Source organism: Schistocerca nitens, chromosome 4, assembly GCF_023898315.1.
Source record: "Schistocerca nitens isolate TAMUIC-IGC-003100 chromosome 4, iqSchNite1.1, whole genome shotgun sequence".
NCBI classification, from domain to species: Eukaryota; Metazoa; Arthropoda; class Insecta; order Orthoptera; family Acrididae; genus Schistocerca; species Schistocerca nitens.
The window spans coordinates 23,252,083-23,277,059 of NC_064617.1; the positions used below are offsets into that span (position 1 = coordinate 23,252,083).

Below are 24,977 nucleotides of genomic sequence, written 5' to 3' on the forward strand. Positions count from 1 at the left end.
CATAAATGAAGGTTTTGAGGAAACAAAGGAAGTTATTCAATTGCAGTGAAATTGAGGTGCTCGATTAATTTCGTCTTCGTACATCATGCACGCACGAACACAAAGGCTCTGTTTCTGTATGTCTTAGAGTTCCTCCACCTGTCAATCTGTATGAACGGCAGTAGATCGTTCACGACTTGAATACTGAAATCGACTGCCCGAACTTGGCGATTTTCTCGTCTCACACAACAGGGAAAGAGCCACCACTCAAGTGACAGAAACCACCACTGTTGCTAAAATATTCGTTGTAGTTTTGGAATCCATGTGGTCTCGACTGGCGTGCTTCTTACAAACTGAACTCAGAACACAAAGACGACCTCGCCCTCTAAATCTACATCTACATCTACATACATACTCCGCAATCCACCATACGGTGCGAGGCGGAGGGTACCTCGTACCACAACTAGCATCTTCTCTCCCTGTTCCACTCCCAAACAGAACGAGGAAAAAATGAATGTCTATATGCCTCTGTACGAGCCCTAATCTCTCTTATCTTATCTTTGTTGTCTTTCCGCGAAATATAAGTTGGCGGCAGTAAAATTGTACTGCAGTCAGCCTCAAATGATGGTTTTCTAAATATCCTCAGTAGCGATTCAGGAAAATAACGCCTCCTTTCCTCTAGAGACTCCCACCCGAGTTCCTGAAGCATTTCCGTAACACTCGCGTGATGATAAAATCTACGAGTAACAAATCTAGCAGCCCGCCTCTGAATTGCTTCTATGTCTTCCCTCAATCCGACCTGATATGAATCCCAAACGCTCGAGCAGTACTCAAGAATAGGTCGTATTAGTGTTTTATAAGCGGTCTCCTTTACAGATGAACCACATCTTCCCAAAATTTTACCAATGAACCGAAGACGACTATCTGCCTTCGCCACAACTGCCATTACATGCTTCTCCCACTTCATATCGCTCTGCAATGTTACGCCCAAATATTTAATCGACGTGACTGTTTCAAGCGCTACACTACTAATAGAGTATTCAAACATTACGAGATTCTTTCTCCTAGTCACCTGCATTAATTTACATTTATCTATATTTAGAGTTAGCTGCCATTCTTTACACCAATCACAAATCCTGTCCAAGTCATCTTGTATCCTCCTACAGTCACTCAACGGCAACACCTTCCCGTACACCACAGCATCATCAGAAAACAGCCGCACATTGCTATCCACCCTATCCAAAAGATCATTTATGTAGACAGAAAACAACAGCGGACCTACCACACTTCCCTGGGGCACTCCAGATGATACCCTCACCTCCGATGAACACTCACCATCGAGGAAAACGTACTGGGTTCTATTATTTAAGAAGTCTTCGAGCCACTCACATACTTGGGAACCAATCCCATATGCTCGTACCTTAGGAGTCTGCAGTGGGGCACCGAGTCAAACGCTTTCCGGAAGTCAAGGAATATGGCATGCGTCTGAGAATCCATGGTTCGCAAGATATCATGTGAAAAAAAGGCGAGTTGCGTTTCGCAGGAGCGATGCTTTCTAAAGCCGTGCTGATGCATGGACAGCAACTTCTCTGTCTCAAGAAAATTCATTATATTCGAACTGAGAATATGTTCGACAATCCTACAACAAACCGATGTTAAGGATATTGGTCTGTAATTTTGAGGATCCGTCCTTCTACCCTTCTTATATACAGGCGTCATCTGTGCTTTTTTTCGAGTCTCTCGGGACTTTACGTGGGCAAGAGATTCGCTATAAATGCGAGCTAAGTAAGGAGCCAGTGCAGTAGAGTACTCTCTGTAAAACCGAATTGGAATCCCATCAGGACCTGGCGATGTATTTATTTTCAACCCATTCAGCTGCTTCACAATCCCGTTATTTATCTAAAAGTCTTGCTTATTTTCTATTTACGAACATTTTATTGTACTAAAGCTGTCTTTGTCTACTGTTGGATGACGCGATCTACACATTTAAGATGAATCATTAATTTACTCCTCTAGTGACGCCGTTTTGCGTAAACGCCATAGGAGAGACACTGCAATAATTAAGGTAGCTGAAGATTTGAAAAGTGCCGTCGACAGCGGTGAGCCCACACTATGGACACTACTGGACTTCAGAGAAGCATTTGGTACAATCAGCTTTGAGATAGTCTTCACAAAAATGCGTCAGGTAACTTTTTCAGATAGTCCGATGGGGCTGTCTGGGAAGTACTCGTAAACAGGCAGCAACGTGTTGTCTGTGGGAATGGAATGTTTTCTGGAAGCAAGTTCTTCGGGAATGCGGTAAATATTTTTAAATCATCAACACGAGGCAGAAAGGGAGCTTGTGCAAGAGTATGTTCGGAACTTAAAAATGACAGTTAGATGCGTATCGAGGCAAATTATTCGTGGTTATGAGGTCCGAATGAAACTACTCGCACTGCTAGGGAACTGTTTGTTGTGGCGTGCGCGTGGGCCACTTTTCTCTGACGCTGAACCCTGTACTTTAGGCTGCGCACCTCAGTGACAATCGACTGGCTGTTTTATAGGCGTCTATTTGCGAGATCACTGTGGGTACGGTGCAGACATGGGTAGTCGCCCAAGGCGCTCACTGTAGGAGCCATCTGACTCCGTTCACATCTGCTCTCGTCCCGGCCTCTGCTCGAAACACTTGTGCGGATCGTTTACCGCCAGCTCCTCCGAGCGTGTAAAAAAGTGGTGGTCCACTGTACTGAATTGATGGTCTTCGATGACACTTGTCACAGCATAAGGAGATAGCTCAGAGTCGAATCAGATCAAGAAATGAAGACTTGTAGGTAGGCTGTTTAGGTCTTTATATTGGTAAAGCCACGTAGCGCTCTGTATGAAAATCACTGGCTGTGTTGTGTGTAGTCTGTGGCTGGTTGGCATTCTTGTAATATTCGCTATTGTAGTGTTGGGCAGTTGGATGTGAACAGCACGTAGCGTTGCGCAGTTGGAGGTGAGCCGCCAGCAGTGGTGGATGTGGGGAGAGAGATGGCGGAGTTTTGAGAGCGGATGATCTGGACGTGTGTCCATCAGAGACAGCGAATTTGTAAGACTGGATGTCATGAACTGATTTTATATATATATATATATATATATATATATATATATATATATATATATATATATAATGACTTTTGAACGCTATTAAGGTAAATACATTTTTTTCTCTATTAAAATCTTTCATTTGCTAACTACGCCTATCAGTAGTTAGTGACTTCAGTAGTTAGTATCTTTTATTTAGCTGGCAGTAGTGGCGCTCGCTGTATTGCAGTAGTTCGAATAACGAAGATTTTTGTGACGTACGTGAGTCATGAAAGGTAAGGGTTATTGTTAGTTAGGGCCATTCTTTTGTAGGAATTATTGAAAATCAGATTGCACCGTGCTAAAAATATTGTGTGTCAGTTTATTGATGATCTGAATAAGTAAAGAGAGAAATGTCTGGGCACGTTCAGTTTTGCTCAGCTGTTTGAAAATCAAATAATGTAAGAGGTTTATCAGCACAGTAATTCAATAAATCTTCTGAGGGGAGGTTTCAGACTATACGATATTTGGTGAATAGATGTTACTGATGTGATTGGGCATGAAAGTTGGATGGGACTCGAGTGTTGTTTCTAACAAGCGACTAGGTACTCCACTTGTGAAGCAATGTAATAAAATCGAGTAGTGCTTGAAACATAAGTTGTAATGAAAAGTGAAACTGGCATCTCGGTTTGGTGGCCAAAATTAATAAAACATGAATGGCTGTGGTAAAGGCGGTATGCCGTTACTTTTCTTCAATCCAGACACTGTCCCACGGGGTACTCTTTAGGCCAGTTGAGAGGGGGGGGGGGAGGTGGAGTCGCGTGAAGCAGAGAAACGTGCGAGGCTGGCCGACTTACCTGCGGACTGCAGCGGTCAGCGAGCGGCGGGCAGCGGAGCGGGCTACTCACCTGGAAGGAGTTGTCGCACTGGACCTCGGCGAGCGCCGGGTTGCCGTACAGCTTGAGCTCTTGCAGCGCGCCCTGCACAGTGAGGAAGAGCACCAGGTGAGTCCACATGGCGGCGGCCGCGCCACGCCCACACAGCAGCCAGCGGCCACCTGTTGCGCCTGCGCCTGCACCTGCACCTGCACCTGCACCTCACTGCCCTAGCGCAACGCGCGCCGCTGCCACTCGCATCCCCAGTGGCCGCCGACCGGCTGGGTACTGTCAGCAGATCTCGAGCTCGGTCTCTGCTATGCGTTTATTACTGCCATGCCGAGACTATACAATTTTAATTGTGTGTGTGTGTGTGAGAACGAAGGCACGCATACTTTCCTCCGCCGCTCATATAATTACAGCACTGTTTACAACTGTACGACGCGAGTACTACAACAGCAGTATTACACGGCGGCGCTGGTCAGTGTGCTGTGACTCGCGCCCGCGAGCTGCGTGCCGCCGCGTGTGTGGAGAGCGCGCGTGTGGGGAAGCCCGCCTCCCAGACGGCGGACGTCGAGCGCCCGACTGCCATGAGCCGGCGGCCGGCGGCGCTTATAGCCTGCACTGCGGCCCTCCCCCGCGCCGCGGCGCCACCGTCGCGCCTCCGCGACGCTAAATACCGGCCGGCGGCCACAGCGGCCTCCGCTGGTAGCGCGGCAGACACGGTCGCGTTCACACGCGGGGACGCCGCATCGGGAGCGCACTGCTACCGACACGGGAAAAGTAGTCCCTACGACGAAAGTATCGGTGATACGCAGTCAGTCAATCAGGTACTGGGTAACCGTGATAGCTTTACGGAGATGTTTAGCAAAATCAAATGGCAGACTCTGCAAGAGAGGCGCTCTGCATCGCGGTGTAGCTCGCTGTCCAGGTTTGGAGAGGGTGCGTTTCTGGATGAGGTATCGAATATATTGCTTCCCCCTACTTATACCTCCAGAGGAGATCACGAATGTAAAATTATAGAGATTCGAGCGCGCACGGAGGCTTTCCGGCAGTCGTTCTTCCCGCGAACCATACGCGACTAGAACAGGAAATGGAGGTAATGACAGTGGCACGTAAGGTGCCCTCCGCCACGGACCGTTGGGTGGCTTGCGGAGTATAAATGTAGATGTAGAACTTGTGCCAGTCCCTGTCAAACTGTAGGGTATCGCGCAGTATCCGTTGTTGTTGTTGTTGTTGTTGTTGTTGTGGTCTTCAGTCCTGAGACTGGTTTGATGCAGCTCTCCATGCTACCCTATCCTGTGCAAGCTTCTTCATCTCCCAGTACTTACTGCAACCTACATCCTTCTGAATCTGCTTACTGTATTCATCTCTTGGTCTCCCTCTACGATTTTTACCCTCCACGCTGCCCTCCAATGCTAAATTTGTGATCCCTTGATGCCTCAGAACATGTCCTACTAACCGGACCCTTCTTTTTGTCAAGTTGTGCAACATACTCCTCTTCTCCCCAATTCTATTCAATACCTCATCATTAGTTATGTGATCTACCCATCTAATCTTCAGCATTCTTCTGTAGCACCACATTTCGAAAGCTTCTATTCTCTTCTTGTCCAAACTATTTATCGTCCATGTTTCACTTCCAATCATGGCTACACTCCATACAAATACTTTCAGAAACGACTTCCTGACACTCAAATCTATACTCGATGTTAACAAATTTCTCTTCTTCACAAACGCTTTCCTTGCCATTGCCAGTCTACGTTTCATATCTTTTCTACTTCGACCATCATCAGTTATTTTGCTCCCCAAATAGCAAAACTCCTTTACTACTTTAAGTGTCTCATTCCCTGATCTAATTCCCTCAGCATCACCCGACTTAATTCGACCGCAATCCATTATCCTCGTTTTGCTTTTGTTGATGTTCATCTTATATCCTCCAGTATCCGTACGGTTAATTAACGGCCGCGGTCTGGTGCACCGGCCAGCACGAGAGTGGTTTTCAGGCGGTTCTCCACGCTCGTTCAGGCAAATGATGAGCTGGTTCCCAAATTCCAGCCCAGAGAATACCGCACACGAACAGTTACAGTACGATCACAAACGGTACCGAGTGTACACTACTCACAGGTCGATGGCGCACGAGACTGCCCTTCCCCCAGTTACTTTGACGACTGTGACGTCTCGTACGGCGTCCCGTCTCGAAGATAAATGATAAAATAAACTAGACGGGATAAACGCTAGGGAAAGAAAGTGATAACAACAAGTTATAGGAGTATGAAACGGAATGGTGACGTTGCAGGCGGAGCGCGTGACGATTCTACTACACTGACGCGATCGAGTCTGATGATACTTCCCACACCGTAAGGGGGGTACGACGTCAAACGGGCCGACTTGGAGCAGCACATTTTAATTTCCACTGTCTATACTTTTACAAGTAAATTCGTAAAACTTTGCCAGCATAACCAGGAAGGATTCAAGATTTACACTCGTAGCAGCGGAAGTTCAAAAACATAACGAAATAATTTTTTTACATCTGAAATTTCATCATTTTTTCACTTGCTATTGGCTGCATTTGTTGCTATAGGTACACTTTTCTTCGTAAGTAAGAGAGATTGTTTGATGAATTTTGCACAGCATACAAACCATACTTACAGGTGTCTGAAACTCTAGAATCTATTTAATTTATGAGAAAATGAATGAGCTGTTACGTTTGAAACTTTATGTTTAGAAAAAAATCAACTTTTGTAGTTAATTATCTAAATTTTTACCACAGTTTTTAATAGATTTGGAAAATTCTAGAGTTTCATACACCTGTAAGTATGGTTTGTATGCTGTGCAATATTCTTCAAAGAATCTCTCTTACTTCTGAAGAAAAATGTACCTATAGGAACAAATGCAGCCAACAGTAAGTGAAAAAATGAGGAAATTTCATACCTAAAAAAAATTATTTTGTTATGTTTTTGCACTTCCACTGCTATGAGTGTGAATCCTGGATCCTTCCTGGTCATGCTGACAAAGTTTTATGAATTTATTTGTAAAAGTATAGACAGTAGAAAATAAAATGTCCTCTGGTGCCTCTCCTGCTCCGAGTCGGCCCGTTTGACGTGCTACCCCCCTTAAGGGGGTAGTTTGTGCTCGAGTCAGGACGGGGAGAAAGAAGAATCTACGACACCACGGATAAACAGAATCTAGGTTATATGCGCTCCGCTTTAAGAAGAGATAGTCTTTTCTTTTTACTCATCTCGCAACTTCTTTGATGTCATATCTCTTGCGTTACGTCTCGTACAAGTACTTTCGGCTGTATGTTGATACTGTCTGTGAAATATGTTTGCTATCAGAATAATAAATTAAAGCATCGTGCTTGATGCTGAGGTGTTACTACACGAACAGCAAAAGTGATTAACTTTTTTCCTTTCACTATACTCTGGGAAGTGTCAGCGGAAAGAAGTTTCAAGAAGGTTTGAAATCGTGTGTAAAGTTCGTTGGAAGTGATACACACTATCTCTAACTTGAATATTTCTCTTACTGTGTTACACCTTTCACTTAAGATTACACCTCTCGATGAGTCGACTATGACAGCATTTTAAATTTTTAAATGTAGTCAATAATTGTGTGAAATACAACCAAACTTTTGTCGTCCCTGGCAGCTGTCGGACAGGCAACTTGCAACTGGTGTCGGGGGTCGGCAACCAAGAGCGCACCCTCCATTTCAGTCTGTTCACGAGGCCAGTGTTTCGCTTTTCCTGTCCCTTCCAGTTACTGTCGACTTTCATGTTACGCCACTCGCCGGAAACCCTTATCTTTAGAATGCTTTTCTCATCGTAAGCCACTGACTCACTGCCCAAAACGAAAACAGTCAAATCAGTACACGCCGATTGTAGACTTCCCTTTCCACAGTTTTCGGAGACTTAATTTCTAAAACACTACGTCCAGAATGAATCTTTCACTCCGCGCTGTATTTCCGAAGCTGTCTGACAGCTGAAACTCGCGAGTCGGTACTGGATGAACCAGTCGTTAGGCGCCCTGCTCGCCAGGTCGCCGGTTCAAGTCCCACTCCAGCACACAGTTTTAATCTACCTATATGTTTAAAATCATCAGCATTGACTGGATTGAAAAATTTGCAGCAGAAATAACTACTAACTACACAGTGTAATCATTGGCAGTCAACCTTGCCCGCATCTCGTGGTCGTGCGGTAGCGTTCTCGCTTCCCACGCCCGGGTTCCCGGGTTCGATTCCCGGCGGGGTCAGGGATTTTCTCTGCCTCGTGATGGCTGGGTGTTGTGTGCTGTCCTTAGGTTAGTTAGGTTTAAGTAGTTCTAAGTTCTAGGGGACTTATGACCACAGCAGTTGAGTCCCATAGTGTTCAGAGCCATTTGAACCAGTCAACCGTTTACAGACGCTCGGCTCTATAAAATGACGTGCCGGGAATGATCCATGTTCCACAAGCTGGCCGGAATGTCTACACCAAGTGATTGCAGCACGAAGTTGCTTTTGCACATAAAAGGCTTACGACATGAGCTGTAGTGTCACGTCACATGACACCAATTTAGGAATTAGAACTGAGCTTTAAAAAACAAGATATAGTAAGTGCAGGAGCAGAAATGGAGATTTTTGAAGAAAAATACCTGCGTGATAGCGAAATACCAGGTGGGAAACTCGGAAATGACTCTGTGAATTACCTCAGATGTTTCAACATTATTCTTAAAAAAAATAAAAAAAAACAGATCTGTTGTATAGATAAAGGAAGCATGTAATAAGAATAATAAGGTAATCTACTAATATTCTTTACATTATTAAAAATTTCCCTGCATTGAGGAAGTAGCATCAGTGATTTGTTAACAAACTGTAAACAGAGTCGCAGAGTCTTGTTTGTTTATATTTCAATTTTTGACAGAGTATGGATCGGTGTAAGTGATGATAAATGTATGGCACGAAATATCAATAGACATAACATTGTTCACGTTTTCCCATTGCTGTGAATATTCCGGAACGCCATATCAGCACACAAACAAACACAAACACACACACACACACACACACACACACACACACACACACACACAGCAAGCATGACAAAGTTCACAACTATTACATGCAATTAAAATTTGAAAACACTCTTTACAGCGGAAATTATTTGCCGAAACGCGTATTGCACTATGGAATTTTAACAGATTGAGACAAGCAGCACCAAGTGTTGTTTCAATAAAAGTGAACTATTACACTCCTGGAAATGGAAAAAAGAACACATTGGCACCGGTGTGTCAGACCCACCATACTTAATCCGGACACTGAGAGAGGGCTGTACAAGCAATGATCACACGCACGGCACAGCGGACACACCAGGAACCGCGGTGTTGGCCGTCGAATGGCGCTAGCTGCGCAGCATTTGTGCACCGCCGCCGTCAGTGTCAGCCAGTTTGCCGTGGCGTACGGAGCTCCATCGCAGTCTTTAACACGGGTAGCATGCCGCGACAGCGTGGACGTGAACCGTATGTGCAGTTGACGGACTTTGAGCGAGGGCGTATAGTGGGCATGCGGGAGGCCGGGTGGACGTACCGCCGAATTGCTCAACACGTGGGGCGTGAGGTCTCCACAGTACATCGATGTTGTCGCCAGTGGTCGGCGGAAGGTGCACGTGCCCGTCGACCTGGGACCGGACCGCAACGACGCACGGATGCACGCCAAGACCGTAGGATCCTACGCAGTGCCGTAGGGGACCGCACCGCCACTTCCCAGCAAATTAGGGACACTGTTGCTCCTGGGGTATCGGCGAGGACCATTCGCAACCGTCTCCATGAAGCTGGGCTACGGTCCCGCACACCGTTAGGCCGTCTTCCGCTCACGCCCCAACATCGTGCAGCCCGCCTCCAGTGGTGTCGCGACAGGCGTGAATGGAGGGACGAATGGAGACGTGTCGTCTTCAGCGATGAGAGTCGCTTCTGCCTTGGTGCCAATGATGGTCGTATGCGTGTTTGGCGCTGTGCAGGTGAGCGCCACAATCAGGACTGCATACGACCGAGGCACACAGGGCCTACACCCGGCATCATGGTGTGGGGAGCGATCTCCTACACTGGCCGTACACCACTGGTGATCGTCGAGGGGACACTGAATAGTGCACGGTACATCCAAACCGTCATCGAACCCATCGTTCTACCATTCCTAGACCGGCAAGGGAACTTGCTGTTCCAACAGGACAATGCACGTCCGCATGTATCCCGTGCCACCCAACGTGCTCTAGAAGTTGTAAGTCAAGTACCCTGGCCAGCAAGATCTCCGGATCTGTCCCCCATTGGTCATGTTTGGGACTGGATGAAGCGTCGTGTCACGCGGTCTGCACGTCCAGCACGAACGCTGGTCCAACTGAGGCGCCAGGTGGAAATGGCATGGCAAGCTGTTCCACAGGACTACATCCAGCATCTCTACGATCGTCTCCATGGGAGAATAGCAGCCTGCATTGCTGCGAAAGGTGGATATACACTGTACTAGTGCCGACATTGTGCATGCTCTGTTGCCTGTGTCTATGTGCCTGTGGTTCTGTCAGTGTGATCATGTGATGTATCTGACCCCAGGAATGTGTCAATAAAGTTTCCCCTTCCTGGGACAATGAATTCACGGTGTTCTTATTTCAATTTCCAGGAGTGTATTTTACAGTCGCAAAAAGCACAAATTCTATCTACATCTTGAATTTTAAGAAGAATGCCTTTCACACGTATACGGAATAGGAGTGGACTCAAAATCCAACCCTGTGAGACTCCCTTCGTGATTTCTCCCCAGTCACTAAACTCGTCTACCCTTCCGTTAGTGTTTGATTTATTCAGCACAACATTTCACATCCTGTTCTTTAAGTATGATGCAAAGCAGCTGTGCATAAAGCCATCAGTCCCATCAAACGTGAGCATCGCGATCTACAAAGTCGAATGCCCTGGAAAGATCACAAAAAATGGCAACTGACAATATTTTATTATTTAGGGCTTGTACTATTTGATGAGTGAATGTATAAATAGCTTTCTTAGTCGAGCAACCCTTCTGGAAGCCAAACTGCGATATACTGTTTCCACTTACGAGTGAGACTACTCTCGAATTCCTTACGTTTCCAAAAATTTTTGAACAAGATATCAGAGACCGTGAATAGTTACAATTGAAAGAAAAACAGCCCTCGGTCACTATTTTTAACAAATTAACCTGGTTTCAACACTGTTAGGAGTGTCTTCTTCAGAATTTAAAACAAAGAATGGTCTATATTCCATAACATGGTCACAGAATAATGACCATGTTATAGAATATAGACCATGGTTATAGAATATAGAAAATGGTCACAGAATAATGACCATGTTATGGAATATAGACCATTTTTTGTTTTAAATTCTGAAGAAGACACTTCTAGCAATGTTGAAATCAAGTTAATTTGTTAAAAATAGTGACTGAGGGATGTTTTTCTTTCAGTTGGACAATAATTGTTCAAGTCGTCTTGTCACCTTTTCAGGCGCGATAGATATTCACGCCTGAAAACGAAACCGAATGCGGCCCTGATTCACACCCATCAAGTAAGCGTCTATTTAACAAATTGGGGACTCTTTCGCTGAAATTTCAGTCTGTCTACTCCCGCGCCAGTTTTCTTGTTGACTCTGCGCACTGTGTAAAATGAGAAACGCGCTCCTAGCCATAGTTCAGGGAAATAGTGCATGTCCGTTTTCGATTACCTTCCGTAAGAACTGAAGGTGGTTCTAAAACGACACATGTTTTGAAGTCCAAGATCAAAGGTTTCCTCGAGACAGATTTCTGTTCTTTGCAGGCATGCCCAAGGTTCGACCACCTGTTTTTTCGGTGTTATAACTTGGTAATGTGGATGGCAACTGGACGGTTACTACTGCTGTACTGGGGAGCTGATATACCGATGCTCATGTGCATCATTGTTTCCCCTGCTGTATGAGACGAATGATGAGACTGTTCCGGGTAACAGCTTATGACCTCCACGATCCACGTTCTCTTCTCATTGTTAACAATGTGGCTGAAATATAGAAGTATTTTCATTTCTGTTTATTGATTTGTTATTATTATTCTTTGTACTGAATTACTGTTCAGCGTGACGATAAACTTTGTGTTAGGTTGCCAGTATTTCAGTGCGACACTTTTTCGTTTGGATCTGTTTAACACTTCTTCTTTGTTACACATCTAATTCCGACTTGAAAATCCAGAGTACGCTGCCTGGGATATGAAAATGGTGGCCAGTTTTTACAACGTTCTAGCGTTCGTGATGGTTTGCAAAATATAGTAGAAGCGCTACTGGCTGTTCCTCGTCGTGTGTCAAACTGTAGCAGCTCAAGCGATGATCACGTAGCCGTGCAATTGAAACACTTGGCAAATTCTCTGTGAGAGTTTTCTTGTCCTAGTAACCGCGCCTCGGTACGGTCATAGAGTCTCATTTACACAAAAATGACGCTGAGACGTCCCTGCCACTCTTCCAAGTTTGGCCATCAACCTGCTGACAAGAACGTCCGTTCGTCGTAGCAACCAGGCGCAGTCGATATCTCGGTGCGTAAGCACTAACCTCCCACTGTGACGTAATTAGGGAAATGGAGGATGCAGGTTGACAAACGATGAGCACCTGAGTCGGACAGCCCTGTGACATTACCCCCGTATTAGGCCTCGGAAATATGGGAGCCATTTCTCCGATGTCGTTTCACTGGCAACTGTTGCTATCAATTTCTCTCGCAGCAGTTTTTTAGCTAGCGACTCTCGCTTCTTCGTGCGTTGAAATTTGTTGTTCCGTCGCACGAAAGTACATCAACCAATCAATCATGCTCTCAGGTATTCAGGATTAGTAATCTTGGCGAAGGAAGGAGTAACCAGAGGAAAAGTGCTGGGAGCAGGCAAAAGCAAGAAGAACTGAAACAGAAACTGTATCTGCGTATGTATTGCTATACTGACCATTAAAAGGCGAACAAATTGACTAAAACAACTTTTGTATGAGGTTTGCTCCAAGTAAGAAAGAGAATTTTTGCCTCTCCAGCAACCGTAAAAAATATTTATTTCAACTGAGGTTGGTGAACGATTGGTAGCGCTGATGCTTTCCGAGGTCAGTGAAAGAATTCAAACATGTACTAGGGTCCTCGGAGTTCTCAGTATTTATGTGGTTAATAAATCGTATTTATTGAAAAGGTAATGCAGAATTTACCCAGGAAACACACTACAGTGCTGGGAAGAAATGCAACACGCTCCAGGACGAGGCCATTTTATTGACAAAAAGAGGTGACAAGTAGTTCAGCATTGCAGGAGTATGTGTTAAGACATTCAGACCAAATGAAATACGCATGTCGCAGTAAATAACGCCCAAAACAGTCGCATAAATACACAGTGTATCCCCTGGTAGCAACGCAAGTGTGTACTCTCGCATGTAAACCATGATGAAAGTGTCATGTGGCATTTTCCCAACCATCTCGAGTCTTTTATTGCGATTCGGGAATCGTTCTTGCAGTACCTGGAGAACAAATAAGTTCCCCCATCATTATGTCCCTTTGCGTAATCAGTTGGGGAGAGATTTGGTGATTTTACTGGCCAGTGAAGTTGTACATCACGAAGAGTATGTTGCGTCGCGCAAGCCGTATGAGAACGTGTTCTGTACTGCTGAAAAGGCACACCACTTTCTTGACAAAAAACTGGCAGTAGGACAGGAGAACAGCCTGTCCAGCGTACCGCGCACGATTACTTTACCCCACAGAAACAGCAAATGAAGCCAATGTGTCGTGGGCGAGCGCACTCACCAATAGGCAACTCACCAGGTCTACATCCATCACTCACGTACAGGCAGGACCCTCTGCCATCACTGGAAACACCATCCGTTTCACGACACGAGAGTAGTCGTTCTTGGTGGCGGCAGGTGATCTGAATCCAGCTGCAAGTGGACTGTTTCCAGTGGCCCCTGACTGCACCACAGGTGCAACATACGCGCGGATTTCGTTCCTGGATGATATTCCGTTAGCCAACGCTGCTCGCGCAGTAAGCCGATCTTGACGTGCGTCTGAACTATGCGGCCGTCTCGAGCCTCGTCTACAGGTGTGGCAGCGTTCCACAGACCACTATGGAAAGCAGCGACACACCAGCGATACACCGTGCCCAGCATGTGCGGCACTCGATCGATACGTCCATCCAGTCTACCACTGGCTCACAGTGTGAGCCCGTTCAAAAATGGTTCAAATGGCTCTGAGCACTATGGGATTTAACTTCTGCCCGCATCTCGTGGTCGTGCGGTAGCGTTCTCGCTTCCCACGCCCGGGTTCCCGGGTTCGATTCCCGGCGGGGTCAGGGATTTTCTCTGCCTCGTGATGACTGGGTGTTGTGTGCTGTCCTTAGATTAGTTAGGTTTAAGTAGTTCTAAGTTCTAGGGGACTGATGACCATAGATGTTAAGTCCCATAATGCTGATTTGATTCCACTGTTTTCCATTACCGTTCATCAAGTTTTGTTGATGTTCATCTTGCAATCTCTTTTCAAGACAGCACCCATTCCGTTCAGCCGCTCTTACTAATTCTTTCCTCTCTCTGAAAAAATTACAATGTCATCGACAAAACTTGAAAAGTTTTCATTCCTTCTCCCCGAACTTGAACCCCCATTTCTTTACTGCTTGCTCAATGTACAGACTGCACAATATCGCCGAGAGGCTACAACCATACCTCGCCGTTATCTCAAGCACTGTTTCCCTTTCAAATCCTTTGACTCTTATAACTGCATCCTGCTTTCTGCACAACTGGTACATAACTTTCCGCTACCTGTATTTTACCCCTCCTACCTTCACTGTTTCAAAGAGCGCATTCCAGTCAACACTGCCGGCCGCAGTGGCCGAGCGGTTCTAGGCGCTTCAGTCCGGAACCGCGCTGCTGCTACGGTCGCAGATTCGAATCCTGCCTCGGGCATGGATGTGTGTGACGTCCTTAGGTTAGCTGGGTTTAAGTAGTTCTAAGCCTAGGGGACTGATGATCTCAGATCTTAAGTCCCGTAGCACTCAGAGAGAGAGAGAGAGAGAGAGAGAGAGAGAGAGAGACAGTCAACACTGTCAAAAACTCTCTCTAAATCTACGATTCATATAAAAGTTGGTTTGATTCTATTCGGTCTAACATTGAAAGTTTACTTAAATTAACATCTCAAAAACGAACAATTTTCGGACAAATGTCGATTTCATATTTTTCTTTATATGAGGGTTGTACCCATAATAACTATAAAAAGTGCCTATGATTCGTACAGTAGGCCTACAAAAGTATCTACCATACGACCAGTGCGTCTGCAAAAGTGTCTATATTACAGCCAGTGGGTATAGGGGCTCATTGTACGTCGTGGAGTTTTACCGCAACCGCAGTTGATCCTACAAACAGAAAACCAACTAAAAAATTAATAAACATGTTGGTGCCAGTAACTAGCCAGAAGAGAATGATTTTACGCCAACAGGCATCCCCAGGAGTACCAAACAGTACCTCTGTCTTGTAACAAGACCCCGTGAATGTGATGAGAGTCTGATTTCAAGGCCTTTCTTGTATGAAATAATGGGCATATAATTTTTCATTTCTGATGAGATATAAATTCTGGTTACTATTACCTTAAAGCTACCTGCTATAACTTTGAACGTAATTAGTTTACCGCGGGAAGGTGGATCGTTCTGAACGGGAAACTGTAATGTGCCCGAGGGGAACCGGATCACCGGGACCCATCTCACGGCCGAATGACTTAATTAAAGTGCGGCCCTGACGGAGGAGCCCTCAGCTCATTGTGGGGCTCGCTATCTGACACAGCGGGCCCCGGTAACAGCCGGCGGAGCAGCTGCATTCATCCATCTGGCCCCGAGCTGACACACGGCGGAAGGCTCTGCGAGAGCCGTGACGTAGAACCACCCGGGCGCACGCTGCTGGCAGTTTCTGCACACGGTCGCGAGTCGCAGAGTCACAAGAAAGCCGAGGAGGTCCTGTTCGTGCTTGGCAGTGTGAGTGCAGGGCGCAATGACAGAATTCTGTTAGTTATCTCAACTCTAAAGCACTGCTGCCTCAGAAAAGAAATACGAGTGTACGGAATGTCAGAATATGTGAGCTATTTTTTTTTTTCAAGGTGTGATCGGCCGTGAAATTAAAACCACAATGAAAATGCAGGGAAGCTCTGGCCAGATGTATTGCATAGTGCCTGTAGTATGCCCGTCTGTCGCGTCATGTCGCACTTTTCAGTTCTGAGTGCACAGTGTGCACGTAGAGATGTTTAGAAATCCTTCAGAATGGGAGTCGCCTGGTTCCACGCTGCCCCCATAACGTAACTGTCATGAGCTTCCCTCATCGTGACAATTCTCTGCTGCACACTGCAGCCGGCCGCTGTGGCCGAGTGGTTCTAGGCGCTTCAGCCCGGCACCGCGCTGCTGCTACGGTCGCAGGTTCGAATCCTGCTTCGGGCATCGATGTGTGTGATGTCCTTAGCTTGGTTAGGTTTAAGTAGTTCTAAGTCTAGGGGACTGATGACCTCAGATGTTAAGTCCTATACTGCTCACAGCCATTTGAACCATTTTTCGCACACTGCAGGTGCAATGAAGACGCTTCTACAGCGTTTTTGATGGAAATTGTTTGGTCACCCGCCGTACGGCCCGGACTTGGCTCCCCCTGGTTTTCTTCTCTGGCTATCAAAGCAGCATTTTCGTACAGACAACGAGCCACGGACCAACGTAGGGGCCGCGCGGGATTAGCCGAGCGGTCTGGGGTGCTGCAGTCATGGACTGTGCGGCTGGTCCTGGCGGAGGTTTTATTCCTCCCCCGGGCATGGGTATATGTGTTTCTCCTTAGGATAATTTAGGTTAAGTAGTGTATAAGCTTAGTGACTGATGACCTTAGCAGTTAAGTCCCATAAGATTTCACACACATGTGAACATTTTAACCAACGTAGGGATTTCACGAAAACCACATGCGGCTGGCTCCTGTGACGAGGTAATTGGAAAGTCGGCACCATGCTGCGACAAATCTTTAAGTCGGAGCTACGACTATGTACAGAAGTAACTGGACGTTGTAGCCAAATGTTCCAAATTAAATAATTTTATTTTCACTGTTGTTCCATTCCGCGGCCTATCGGACGTTGAAAAAAAAGAAATGGCCCTCGTATAAATGACCTAATGCATAACGTCGAGAGTTTCATGAGGTTTTTCGCGGATGATGGTGCTGTACACAGAAAAGCTGCTCGTGCACACACACAGGAATGCCGTAAATGAAAGCTCGGTATCTTATTTTGGAAAATATGTAGCAGATTTTTGGGCCAAATGTAGAAGAAACACCGATAAAGCAGAGCTAGTTAACGAAACAGCGGCTTTCCAAACGATGAAGAGCACGGACACATCATGCCATTCGGATATTTTAACGATTTTTTTCTTTCAAGTATCGGTTATCGAACCACCGAAATAACTCTCAGGATTTTGACTGAAGTATCTTGTCAAAGCACTTTCAGAAAATTAAAGGCGATAAAAAATAGTTAAGGTCCAGAATAGATGAAGCAGATTGTTAAACTCAGCTATTTTGTCGTAAGAATACGACACAGCTGGTAAATTTCTCGATGACACAATCAATGAATTTGCTTCGCTCAAAGTAAGGAAACGGAAAGTAAAACTACAATAAAAACACACGTCTTAGAAACGAATGTGTTTTCAGCGGTTAACGGAAGCACCTTTTTTCTTATTTACAGTTAATAACTTATGTCCTATTAGTAATATATCAAGAGCAAATAAAATCTCTTCTTTATTAAGCTATTGTTGTTGTTGTTGCTGCTGTCTTCAGTCCGAAGACTGGATTGATGCAGTTGTCCGTCCTACTATATCCTGTGCATGCCTCTTTAACTCTGAATAACTACTGCAATCTAAATCTTCACATCTTTTTCTTCCTGTACGATTTTTAGCCCCCACATTTTCCTCCAGTTCTAAATCGATGATCCCTGGATGTCTCAGAACGTATCCTATCAACGGATCCCTTCTTCCAGTCACGTTGTGCCACAAATTTCTTTTGTACCCGGCTCTATTCTTGTCTCTCATTAGTTCTGTGATCTACCCATCTAATCGTCGTCATTCTTCTGTAGCACCACATTTCAAAAGCTTCATTTTCTTCTTGTCTAAACTGTTTATCGTCCATGTTTCACTTCCGTATATGGTAACACTCCATACAAACAGTTTCAGAATAGACTTGCTAGTACTTAAATCTACACTGATGAGGCAGAACATTGTGACCACCTGCTTTCTATCTTGTTTGTCCGTCTTTGGAACGAACTACCTCGCCGATTCTGCGTGTCAGGGGTCACACAGTTTCTCGGTAGGTTTGTGACATTAAGTGTCTACGCACAGGTCATGTGATTCGCGTAGATAACGATCCGCCGATTAGCGTACGCGGTGATGGCACCCAATAGCGACACAAATGGGTCCCACAGGATTTACATCACGCGAATTTGGTCGCCGAAACTTGAACGTGAGTTCACTATAACGCTCCTCAAACCACTGTAGCACAGTTTTCTGGATCCGAGACACGGACAGTTATACCGATGAAAGGTGTGACCGCCGTCGTAGAAGACTTCAAGCATGGTGGGATACACGTGGCTCGCAGCTGTCAGCGTGTCTTCGATTACTACCACAGGTCTCATGCAAGAACAAGAGAATGTCTGCCGTGGTACAATACTGCTCCCACCAGCCTGCGTCCCTGGTGGGCTGCACGTTTCGAGCCGCCGTTCATCTCGATGTCGGCGTTTGTCAGGACGACCGTCGACCTAGTGTAGCAAAAATGTGATTCGCCGGAAGAGCCGACATATTTCCATTGATCTACGATCGAATCCCGATGGTCCCGTGACCACTGCGATCGTAATTGACGATGTCGTTGGGTCAACATGTGGACACGTAGGGATGGTCTGCTACGAAGCTCCATGTTCAGCAATTTACGATGAACGGTGTGCTCCGAGACTCTTGTGCATGCACCAGCATTGTGCTCTTTCAGCAGATATGCCACAGATCACCCATAAACCTACTTTACAGAGCAGACAAGCCTCTGAACACCACGTTCTTGAAAAGTCGTCCACGTGCAACCCCTTAGCGCCTAGTGATACTTTCACTGGCTTTTTACCTCTTGCCGTAGCCGCTAACGACAGTAGGACGTGAACATTCGAGTTGCTTCGTTAAGGTGACCCCCGTCCATGTCTGCTGCGCTTACATACTTGTGTTACCGCGTCACGTGCACATCGACGCCACCGGTCGGCATCCGACGTCGCAGTTGGCAGTGGTCACAATGTGTTGGCTTGTCAGAGGGTACCTGACCGTGCACGTCTCACTTCCATACATCGTTACACTCCTTACAAATACTTTCAGATAGAACTTCCTGACGCTTAAATCTGTACTTGATGTTACTAAATTTGTCCTCTCGAGAAACGCTTTTCTAGCCATTGCACCAGTATACTTTTTAGAACACCTCTGCCGGCCTTCTTAGTTATTTTGCTGCCAAAATAGCAAAACTCACCTACCACTACAAGTGTCTCGTTTCTAAATGTAATTTCCTCATCATCTAATTTAATTCGAGTACATTTCATTATTCTTGTTTTGCTTTTGTGGATCTCCTTTCGAGACAGTGTCTACTCCGTTCTACGGCTCTTCCAATTTCTTTGCTGCCTCTGACATAATTACAGTGTAATCGAAAAGTGTCAAACTTTCTGTTTCTTCTCCATGATCTGTAATACATACTCCAAGTTTTTCTTTTGTTTCCTTCATTGTTTGCTCAATGTACAGGTTGAATAACTTTGGGGACAGGCTACAACCCTGTTTCACTCCCTCCTCAACCAACGGTTCATTTTCGTCTCTTGTAACTGCGTTGTGGTTTCTGTACAAGTTGTAGACAGGCTTTCGCTTCTCATATTTTACCCCTTTGTTATACAACATACTAAATTCAGTGTATAGTAGCTGCCATGAACAGTAAGACACAGATTATGTTTTACTGCAAACTGTTTTAACAAGTTACGCCACTTGTTATTTATTTGCTACGATGTTACATTTAACTTCTTGTATACCGTATGTTTCATCTAGGTAGCTCATTTAACTAACATTGTGTTATTGAATCTACGCTTAAAAAAACAAAAAAAATTCCTTAAGCTCTGTAGAAAAAATTGCAAAACCGCGTTTTTGGGGGGAGGGAGAGGCAGGGGGTGGCGCATGTTTGGCTGTTCCGCCAAAGGCGCAGGATCACCTCGCTACACAGATGACGTACCTGCCCCACCTCATTATGCTCGAAGCACGAGGCCCCTCTTACCTAGCACTCTAGGTGTGCTCATCCATAAATGAAAACATTCGCAAACTCCGCCACTGAAACGAACTACCATACACTCTGCGCACCATTCAGTGCCGTCTTGCTTTTAAGAAGCAGCTCAAACGCTTGCTTCTGTTCTCCTTACAACGCGTTTTACCAAAAGTTAACGTATGTGGCCAATTTTCCCTCTGTCAAACAGTCTAGCAAATGCTCCAAACTTCTCCCATTTACGCGTCTACTTCCTTCCGTTTCTCCTATCTCCAACACTTGTGCTTCTTTCTGTTCCCATTCCTTCTCTCACATCCACCGCTGCTGGTGCTCATAGTTTAAATCTGTATTCCTGCAGGCCGGCCGGAGTGGCCGTGCGGTTCTAGGCGCTTCAGTCTGGAACCGCGTGACCGCTACGGTCGCAGGTTCGAATCCTGTCTCGGGCGTGGATGTGTGTGATGTCCTTAGGTTAGTTAGGTTTAAGTAGTTCTAAGTTCTAGGCGACTGATGATCTCAGAAGTTAAGTCGCATAGTGCTCAGAGCCATTTTTTTTTTTTTGTATTCCTGCAAATAGTCTTTATTGCTGTACTCCTCAAGAACGAATATGTCTACGTCGTTTCTTCCTGCACTATATAAATCGATAAATGTTTGATAATGCTGTAAATTAATTTAACTGGAAGCCATATTATCGTGACCAGCGTAAGGAGAAATAGCATTGCTAGGTTAAACGAATCAATAAATGAAACTAAAAATAAATTTAGTTCATGTGCTAAAGGTGACAACGTAGGCCAGCATTCAACTCTACGCTCACAGTGAGCTGCTGGGGTTATTGCCGCGACGTGCCTGTCGCTAACACCCTGGCTGCAGCTGCATGTATATTCTGAGAGGGCGACGGAGCCCCAGTTAACTGATGGAAACCGGCGTCGTTTGGCACGCTACGCGTCCCCGGTCACGCCAGGCTGTATCGGAGGCGACAGCCGTTAACATTTTCGTGTCACTCCCTGCCAAGATACCGGCCCGTTATCCGCAAAGGGGTGACACATATTTCAGGCGGGGAGTTGCGGTTTCCGGGAGCGCGTGTTTGGGGTGTACCCGGCAGGTAGCGGGCCAGGGCTGTGATGGCCGCCGACGATACGACTGCAGCAGGGGCGCACGGCCCGCGTTTTGGGCCCGCTCTGTTTTTGTCGGACGGACCGCTATCTAAATAGCGCGCCGCACGGTAGCTTCGGAACAGGGCGGATAGGTTCCCCGGCCGCGCTTAATGCTCGATTGTTCGTCTGCCGCGGCGACGGCCATCGCGATAGGAGCGCAGCGCCCGCTGCCAGCTGGTCGCGCAACAAGCGACGGTTTAGAGGGCGTGTAGGCAGCGAGGTGTGTGCGCAGGCGCGCGCCCCGGGCCCCAGCGGCGCTTCCTGCTCCGGCGAACCTGTCCGCGCCTCGGGCGACCGGTTTTGCACGGGACCAGACTGACAAACACCCAAGTTGGGGATGACGATCCTGAAGAACATACACCGGGTGTTCACAACTCCTCTTACAGGCTTCTAGGTCCTAGGAGTTGTACACGGGGTTATAGTTCAATTCTTGTATGTTGGCGGTTCGCGCATGCCCGCCCAGACGCGGGAGATTGCTGCGTTGCCAGTTGCAAACGACGCCAAGAGAAGTAGCGCCATAGCATAGTATAGTTCGCGAACTTACGTTTAGGGGGGAGCGCGCAGTTTATGAAGTAAATCCACCACGGCCGCGTTAACCCTTTCGCTGCTACAGAGACGTGCTCCCCGCATTCCGCGATGTGCGCTATTTTGTCATCACTGCACTGCTCGCCTGTGCATACACATGGTGTTTCCGACTGCTTTGACACACTTATCACTCGATTCCACAAAAACTATTTGGCTCAAAAATTTGATTTTTACACATCTTGTTGACTGGTACCTTCCCCACATAAATGACTTAATTTTGTTTCGATGTTCAACGCAGTTATTGTGCAGCATTAAATGTAGTAAACCATTGCACGGAATTTTGAAGAGTTTGCAGAGGAAAAAGTCCATAGCGTATACTTTCCGTATGGTAGATTTTAGTTGCCACTAGAAATTTCAAAAAATTACATTCAAACGAATAAAATTTGTGAAGTAAGACAGTTCGATATTCTTTTTAAATAAACAAAATACTTAACACCGACTGAGGCTAGAACTCGGAACCTTTCGGTTAAGAGCCAAACACTTTAACCATTACTCTAACGCATCTCGCCATGCCATAGGCCTCCTTGAGGACTTTAAACTATCACGCAAAATACCGACAAACACTTTTGGTATGACTATGAATTACGTTTCGTCGAAGTACAATATGAAATAAACAATTACGGCTGTTCTTTATTGCGAAAAAGCGCTTAGTGAGAATCATACAAACACCTTTCCTTGCGATTGCCTGAATTAGGAGGCGTATTGCTTGTTTGGTTTAATTAATTAATAGAATATGAAGCAATTCGTATAAAGAATGCTTTTTCCAAACTTTGTATAAAAGAAATTCTGCTATCAAGACATTGCTTTTGTCCAATTACTTTATTTACGACTGAACGTTTCTAAAACTGAAGACACTCGTCCGTGCTCTGCACTGTAGTCGAGCTTTGGCAACGTCGTTCTCTGTCCATTGGCTGCCTGCGTTTTGTGACGTCAGATGCGCAAAACGAACCTAAACTCGGCCGCCGTCGTACATGACGCGCACTTTAGTAGTTTTGGTAAGCAACTCTTGTCCGTTTGGATGTAAAATATATCTGAAGATGGGATCCCTTTCAAAGTTCTCGCTCCACGGTTCGCACACCAACTCAGGAGGAGGCGCCGCCGTCACAGTCCTCGATGCAGTTATGACGTCTCACACTGCTTCGGTCCGACTGCTACAACGGCCGCGAGAAGCCGGTGCGCCCGCAACTGGCAGGAACCAACCAGTGCAAGAGTCTGCGGATGATCCGCGCTCTCCACTGTGGTGCGGGGGAGCCGTTCGCCACGTGGCAGCCAACGGCACTCGAAACACTGGCCGTGCCACGCAGTTCTGCGGAGCACACGCGTCACAGCTCGCGGTCTCCGCTGTGTGCGTTTGTGGCGCGGGAGATCTAAAAGTGAACCAGTCTTCAAAAGTATTTGAGACACAAGCGGCACATTGCCAGGCATGTGTTCCATCTATCGAGTCCTCTCTACGACCACTAGAAGTCTGTAATAGGAACTGCGAACACCCTGTCTACTAAGTAAGTCCTTAAAAAGTGGAGAAGGAAATTTTAAAGCGTAGGAGTAGGAAACGAGAATACAGACCGTAAAGAGCACACGGTGTACGTGTTAAGAAAATTAGTGTACACACAAGGAGTAGGATACGGGCATAACAAGAGAAGAAGAGTATGGCTTACAATTAAAAAGTGGAACCTCACATAAGTAATAGGATGTCACACTGACAGCAGATTGAAGGGATGCCCGAGATGTACAGAACAAAATAATGAAAGAAAAGGTCGTAATTAGGCAGTTACATAAGGTACTATTGGGTGACAGTATCTTTAAACTTACTCTTCGGGGACTGGTTAAGTTTTTTGTGGAAACCACTGTGCCATATGGGGCAGCAGCGTGGACACGGACAAAGAAAATAAAAGAGAAGTTCCGTACAATTGAAATGATCTATCGCAGACGTTGTCGCAATACCTTAATAATGGATAGTGTGAGGAATAAAGACAAACGAACGTCGGAACTATTGTAGATTAAACATTAGTACAGTGGGTAGGCAGCAAACACTTAGAGCGGTATGGCAAGATGAAACGTGTGGCGCCGGCTGAGGTGGCCGAGCGGTTCTAGGCGCTACAATCTGGAACCGCGCGATCGCCACGGTCGAAGGTTCGAATCCTGCCTCGGGCACGGATGTGTGTGATGTCCTTAGGTTTAAGTAGTTCTAAGTTCTAGGGGACTGATGACCTCAGACGTTAAGTCCCATAGTGCTCAGAGCCATTTGAACCATTTTTGAAACGTGTTGCTGGTAAGAGAAAGTCGCTTTATGCTGAGCGTGGAGGCTTCCAGCAAGGCACAAGATGCTTCGTTACATTTCCAGACGTCATGCTGGGACGACAGCTCGAAAGGCGTCAGTCCTTTCCCCGACTGACACGTCTCAGTGTTACTCTGCAAATTCTTTCAGGTCGGTTACAGTCGTCCGACCGATTTACACGAAGGTGTCAAAAATGACGCGTTAGTGATGTGCCCATGTACACGTGGGTGCAGTGTCGCGCACACAGTATACAAAAGGTCAGCGCCTGCCATTTGTACTCTGCAGATTCGTGTGAAAATGTTGCCCACCCGACGTGATTACTGCCGCACTACACGGATTAGCAGACTTTGAACGCGCAATGGTACTTCGAGCTAGACGGGTGGGGCTTTCCTTTCGGAGAGCGTCAGGGAATTGAGTATTCCGAGAACCACAGTGTCAATAGTGTGCCGAGAATATAAAATTTCAGGTCGTACCTCTCACCACGGACAACGCAGTGGTCGACCGAGAGCAGCGGCGTTTGCGTAGAGTTTTCTGTCCTAACAGACAAGCAACACTGCGTGAAATAATTGTGGGATGTTCGACGAACGTGTCCGTTTGGACAGTGCGGCGAAATTTACCGTTAATGGGCCGTGGCAGCAGGCGACCGAAAGGAGCGCCTTTGGTAATAGCTCGACATCGCCTGCACTGGCTCTCCTAGGTTCGTGACCATATCGGTTGGACACTGGACGATTGAAAAACCGTGGCCTGGTCAGACGAGTTCCCATTTCAGTTGGTAAGAGCTGATGGTAGGGTTCGAGTGCGACACAGA

General features: G+C 46.3%; 1 protein-coding gene across 1 annotated transcript in view; it reads right to left on the reverse strand.

Moving 5' to 3' along the window:
• The window catches only part of LOC126251896 (collagen alpha-1(I) chain-like), a 1,054,386-nt gene that overhangs the window by 617,190 nt on the left and 412,219 nt on the right, over positions 1 to 24,977 (reverse strand). The window contains exon 3 of the mRNA XM_049952611.1: positions 3,930 to 4,001. Within this exon, the coding sequence (XP_049808568.1) occupies positions 3,930 to 4,001 (72 nt within the window). The remainder of the gene's footprint in view (positions 1 to 3,929; positions 4,002 to 24,977) is intronic.